This window comes from Camellia sinensis, chromosome 7, assembly GCF_055761805.1.
Source record: "Camellia sinensis isolate YWXY chromosome 7, ASM5576180v1, whole genome shotgun sequence".
Taxonomy (NCBI): Eukaryota; Viridiplantae; Streptophyta; class Magnoliopsida; order Ericales; family Theaceae; genus Camellia; species Camellia sinensis.
In genome coordinates this window covers 32,619,273-32,625,745 of record NC_138967.1, presented here as the reverse complement: position 1 = coordinate 32,625,745, position 6,473 = coordinate 32,619,273, and the positions used below count along the sequence as shown (strand labels likewise).

Sequence of the window (6,473 nt, the reverse complement as noted above, 5' to 3'; positions counted from 1 at the left end):
ACTTGCAAAAATTTGAATTTTCATTGATAAGAAATTCAGTACAAAGGTGGGGACAGAGCCCGGTTACATCAAAAGTGTTGAAAGCAAAAATACAAAAAAAGAACAAGAGAACTAAACTAGGGGGGAGAGATTGGTGAACTCGTCCTCGCCAGCATCCAGGTTGATGGTAGGACTGACATCTTCGACACCGGGCTCAGCATTGCCGGGCTGCTCTTGCACCTCGGCCTCCTCTGCCTCAGAATCTGTGTCACCCTCTCCGTCCTCAAGTCCTTCCTCGGCCTCCGCTTGCAGGGCGCTGAATACGTCATTTGCATAAGGCACAAGGTAGACCGGTAGCGAAGCTGGAGGAGGGTTGGCAAATACGTCGGTGTCGGAGCCTTGGCCGAGGTGTTCGCAGGCGGACTTCCAGCCGGCCTTGAAGTAGATGTCTTGAGTAGCGAAGACTTGCTTTTTATAGCTCTGCTCGGCCTCGTTAAAACCGGCGTTGTTAGCAGCCCGGCAAGCTTTCTTCTCTGACTTCTTGAGGGTGTCCACCTCGGTCTGGAGCTCACTTTGTTTCTTCTCGGCTGCATTCAGCTGACCGAGCAGCCTATTATTATCCGCATTGGCCATCTCGAGAGAAGCTTTAGCCCGGCCGAGCTCGGCTTGAAGGCTTTCAACCTGGCTGGCAGTGTCGTTGGCTTTCTGCCTAAGCCGGTGGATGCGCTCCAAAACCAAGTGTTGTTTTTGAATGGCCTGCACAAAGAAGCAAAGTTGATCAGAAAGGAGACCGAGCAGAAAGGAAACCGAACAAACACTTATGAAATTTTTCAAAGCAACATCCACTTACCCTGGCCATGGACTTCACCGACGATTTGACCAACCGGGTGTCTGGGACGTGGTCGCTGCCGACCACGTCGCTCGGTAGCAGCAGGGCCTTGGTCAAATCAAAGGCGAGCAAATGCTCTTTGTCAGCTTTGATAGAAGTCGTTGCCGGGATGTCCTGACCCCGGTGCTTCAAATGTGGGCGCCAGGCCGGCATTGGGGCGGGGGCGTCCGTTGGGTGCTCGGTGGTAAGCTCGGTGACTAGCTCGGCGAACGGGTCTGCCCGAGCTCTTTTTCCGGCCCGACGTGCAGGGGCTTCTCGGCTGGATTGCCCGGCTGATTGAGTGGCAAGGGCGACCACGGCGCCACTGGATTGACCGGCGGCTGGCGACCGAGTTACCACGCTCGGCACCTCGGCGGATGTGGCGGTGAGCAGGTTTTTGATTCGACTTCTTTTGGCCATCTCTTGCTCGTCTGTCAGCCGGATTAGCGGGACGTCGGGTAGGGTTGGATCTGGAGGTGGCGAAGGAGCTCTGAGGAAGTCGGTTACTCTACTCCGGCGCGGGGCAGAATACCTATACGTCGGGGTATAGCCGAGTAAATCGTTGCAATCCCGGTGACGGTACCTAAGCACGGCCCGAATTGCTTCGACGTTGGGGAATTGGTAGTTGGCTTGCAAGGCTTGGATAGCTGCAAAAGAAACAGGGAAACCGGTTAGTTAAAAACTAAAGAATTAAGTTCACCGAGCAAGTTTGAGTGGCTTACATGAAGAACCGAAGTCCTTGCTTATGAACCAGCCCGGCACCTCGGCTGTTTCGTAATTGCCGGACACCCAGAAAAAATCGTCGTCGTGCCTATCTTTATCCGGGGTGCCGGTTACGATTTTTTCCTTGCCCGGTCTTATTTTCAAGTAGTAAGCTAGGCCGTCACCGGTGTGGCCCATTGTGTATTGCCTCAATATCTCGGCTAGGCCTAAGTTGGTGCCTAGCCATTTGTTCAATTCGTGAACGCCGTTGATTATTCTATAAGTGTTGGTGGACACCTGTGTGGGTGCCAGCCCGGTGCGGCGGAGGAACTCGGTTATAAGAGGGTTGAGCGGGAAACGGAGGCCCCCCTCGACAATGGACAGCACGGTGAAGGGGCACTCCTCCCTACCCCAAGGTGTGGTCTCCTCTTCTGTGAGATCCAGATGGACATCGGCCGGGACGCCGTACTCCTCCCTGAACGCAGCCAGCGCAGCCGGAGTATCCACTAGGAAGCGGAATTTCCCCATTTCTGGCCGGCTTGGTATAGCCCGGTTGAGTGGTTTGGCACTGATAATAGGTTGCTGCTCGCTTCTGAGAGACTCAGGAACGACAGCGATCCCCTTGGACTCTGCAGGAAAAGGATGGCAATTTTAAGTGTGAGCGCGGCCGCGCAAAAGGAGCTTGATTTTAGCTCGGTCATTAAGAGTGCCAAACCACCCCGGTTGTCTACTCTATCTAAGGAGCCCGGTCGCCCAAGCAGACCAGATGTTAGCCCGGATGAGCGACCAAGTCCTTTTGTTATCTCGGTTTTTGCTAGGGTTGAGATAAACTTGTTATTTGCTCGGTCTCGTTGGTTTTTTAGATCAAAGGAAGACCAGGAGCCCGGTTCGCCCCAGTTCTTCAATGTTCTTCAGGAAGACGAAGAACACCAAGAACAGCGGAAGGTTTGGGACGGATTCTATGGCCTTTGCCCTAAATGCTACGTTTTTGTACCCTAATGTATGTAAAATAAAAGAAAATAGCAACGTAAGAGGGATTGAGTATCTTACCTGTGAAGGGCTGAAGGTGTTCTTCCTAAACACGAAGAATGACAGAATGGCAGAAGAGGTGAGGTCGAGAGTGCTGGAGCTCTAAGGTTGAATATCGAAGTGGCAATAGGAGTTGGAGTTTGGGGGAGGTCTTGTATGTATAGGCAGGAAGGAGTCCGCCCAAATTCAAAATCTGACAAAAATGGCGGGTTGGCTTCTCGATGACCAATGGGAGCTCGCCACGTGTCACCATTTATGGCTACGTCAGGACTGAAGCGACGGGTTGAAGAGACGAAGAGCCAACCGAGCTACTTTTGACGAAAAGGCTGTAAGCCGAGGAACATGACCGGGGAAGGATTGCAGATTAGCTCGGTGAAGCTTTGGCATCTTGGGAACCGGGGAAACGTCATCTCGGTCGAAGTGAGTAATCCCAGTCACGCTTTCGCGGACGGAATTAAGGGGCAATTGAGAGGGTAATTTATGATCTGGAGTTGGGCCGAGGTAACGGCCGAGCAGGTTGAGGGCCCAACGGTGCATGGGGCCGAGCTGATCAACTATCCGCCCGGAAAGGGGCTGCCAGAACTTGGGCCGGGCAGAGTTTGGACTGTGTGCCACCCCGGACCGTACAGAAACTGCTCGGCCAGGAAGTGATCGATCGGACCAGGCTGCTCGGTCCGAGGATGGTCGAAGCCAGACAGACCGAGTGACCGGCGCCCGGAAAGGCGTGGTCAGCCGAGGTAGTTGTTTGACCGGCAGGAAGGCCGATCAAAGTAAGTATCCGGGCTAGGCTCGGCCGGGATGCCGCTTAGCCCGGTCCTCCGTGTGTTTATCCGGTTAGGCGCTTGAAGTATGAAGCATGGTATGACCGAGGTAGGGCAGCTCGGCTGCCAAGCTCCAGCTGTGATGACAGGCAGTTGAGATTAGGTGATGAATGGCATGGTTTATGCTGACAGATGGGATAGCAGAGCCACGTGTCAGGAGATGGCAGGGAGTGGATATGGGGCTCAGTGGGTATATAAGCATGTCTGCGCCCCCCATACGCGACACACGAACATCTCTGTAAGGAATTCTTACACTCAAACACTCTCTCCCTTCTCTCTACTCCTCTTAAGGTGTGTGCTAACTTGACCGTCGGAGGGTTTTTCCGGCCACACACCGCCGGGTAGCTCACCATTACTTGCTCACAGGTGATTGGACATCGACGGAGCTCGGAAGAAAGGAATACGGGCTTGCCGGAATATTTGCTCCCCGTACATCTACATAATTATAAAAAAAGCCTTTACTCAAAATATAGGCTACCTTTAATAAATTATTCAAAATGAAAAGGCAAAATAGGCAAAAAAATGACTAGCCATAGCAAGAAAGCTTCTTTTATATATATATATATATATATTAGCGATTGACATACGTGATGCGTGTACAATTCAAATAAATAAAAATAAAATATATATTATATATTGTGAGCTAGTCAAGTGATAAAAATCTTCTTTATTTGATATATATAAGTCCAAGATTCAAGTTCTCTCCTCTTGTCTATTTAATTTTTATTTATTTTAAATAAAAAAAATAGATACATAACAACATTAAAAAATCAAGTCTTCAAAACACCATACATAAAGTATAGAAGATAGATATATATTAGTGGGAAATGGACTGGCTGATAAGCGTCAAGTTTGACAACTGCAAATATTTATGTTGTAAACCGTTTATAAATTGTGAAATTTTGTATTTTTAAAGTACCAAATATTTTAATGAAAGCTATTCATATTTTATTTTATTAAAGATAGTAGTTTAGTGATGAAGTTTTTATACGAGAACTTAACACTTTTTATTGAAATTTTGTATTTGGTCTTTTTTTTGTTCTCCTACACTCAGGATTTTTTTTGACAAGTTGGCTATTTTAGTTAATTTTTAACTTTTTAACTATTTTAGTTTAATTAAAAAAATTGTGTTTGAAAGATAATTGACTTTTTTTTTTTTTGTAATGATTTGATGACTGTAAGATAAAAAGTGAAATAATTATAATATGGATGTGATATTTTGTATTATTAACTATTTTAAATTATTTTATCTTTATTGATTATTTTAGTTCAAAATCTTCTTTCTAAACCGGGCCTAAAAAATATACTATATATATAATAATAAATAAAAATGTAGAAAGGATGGCCAGCCATTCCCTTCCTCATAACCCTTAGAGCACGCTTGGTACGATGGAATGGGCTGAAATGGAATGCCCATTCTAACTTTGCATTCCCTTTCCCTTTTCTTTCTTTTTTTCCCTTTTTTTTTTTTTTTTTTTGTGTGAATAGCAAAAAAGAATCTTTATTGATGTAGAAACATACATTTCATATGAGACTACAACAATAAAGAAGTGGGAATGCAAAGACAAAACACAACCACAAAATGTTGGTGAGAAGCCAACAGCAAAGAGTACCAAACACAAAAACAAAACCAATATCCATACCCCCAGCAGGCCCTCACCTATGATTTAGCTAAACAGTAACCTCAGCTAATGTAGACTATAACTTGTTAAAGATTATGAACAATATCATTGACTAAGTACATCACAGTTGGGCAAGAGTTTGATCCACAAAGCAATCCTATAACCTTGATAGAGTCACACAAACCTTCAAGATCAACCTAAGCACTCTTGAATAGACAATTATTTCTCCGCTTCCAGATGGACTAGAGCACAGCCAAAGGAACAACATTCCAGATTAACTTCAGCTGCGTTTTTAATTTTCAACCAGGCCACCAATGGATTACGCTGTTCACAGATCTAGGTGTTGCCCATTGAATACCCCACCACTTGATAATATTGGACCAGACCTTCCAGGTAAAGGGACAAAGCAACAACACATGGTTACCACTCTCCACCTCCTCATTATAGAAAATACAATTAACATTTGAGCCATCACAGAGAACACCAATTCTTTGCAGACAACTAGATGACTTGACTCTCCCTTTCCATGCTAACCAACTAAAAAATTGAACCTTCAGAAGAGAAACATTCTTCCAAATGAACTCAACAATCTTGCTATTAGCTCCATGACCCAATTGACTCTATCTATAAATTGAGGCAATAAAGAAAGACCCTGAAACATTTGCAATCCATCTCAAGATATCCATCCTACCTTTCTTAAGAGCAGGTGTAGTCAGTAACATTGTAGTCATTCTCCTCAACTGAAACAGAGACCTTCTAAAAGTCAGATTCATTCCTCTGCACCAATTATTCTATTACACCATGGCCACAGATTCATCATTGCCCATTGCTACAGAGTATAATCTAGGGAATTCATCTCTCAAACAAACATTGTCAACCTATTTATCCTTCCAGAAAAGTGTTCTCTTTCCATCTCCATTATCAAGGACTATGTTGTTTTTAAAAAAACTCCACCAATTCAGGCCTACCGCAAGCAAGCCCCAATATATCTTTCCAAATCAGAAAGCACCTAAGATGCTCCACAGGTAAAGGCCACCATCCCCTACCAATCTCATTATATTTGCTGCAGATCACTTGTTTCCATAGAGTTTTATCTTCACCCCCAAACCTCCACCACCATTTTAAAAGAAGACAGTCATTCATAAGCCTAATCTTTTTAACTCCTAAGCCCCTTTTACCTTTGCTTTTTGAAATCTCCTCCCACTGTACCAAATGAATCTTTCTTCTTAGTTCATCACTTCCCCATAAGAATCTAGACTGAATTTTGTCAATTTCTTTTGCAACCCCTTCTCGCATTCTAAACAAAGATAAGTAATAGATTGGTAAGCTAGACAACATTTACTTTATCAGTGTTAATCTACTTGTAAAGGATAGAAATCTCATCTTCCAAGAAACTAGCTTTTGTTTGCACTTATCAATCACTGGTTACCAAAACCTTCTTCTCCTTGGACA

At 45.1% G+C, this 6,473-nt stretch overlaps 1 protein-coding gene across 1 annotated transcript; it reads right to left on the bottom strand.

Moving 5' to 3' along the window:
• LOC114274360 (uncharacterized) lies at positions 1 to 917 on the bottom strand. Its single transcript, XM_082877033.1, has 2 exons — positions 830 to 917; positions 1 to 735 (listed from the first exon to the last, which is right to left on the bottom strand). Exons 1-2 carry the CDS (start codon positions 836 to 838, stop codon positions 112 to 114), a joined length of 633 nt encoding a protein of 210 aa, XP_082733159.1. The 5' UTR covers positions 839 to 917; the 3' UTR covers positions 1 to 111.
• Positions 918 to 6,473: the final 5,556 nt, after the last annotated feature.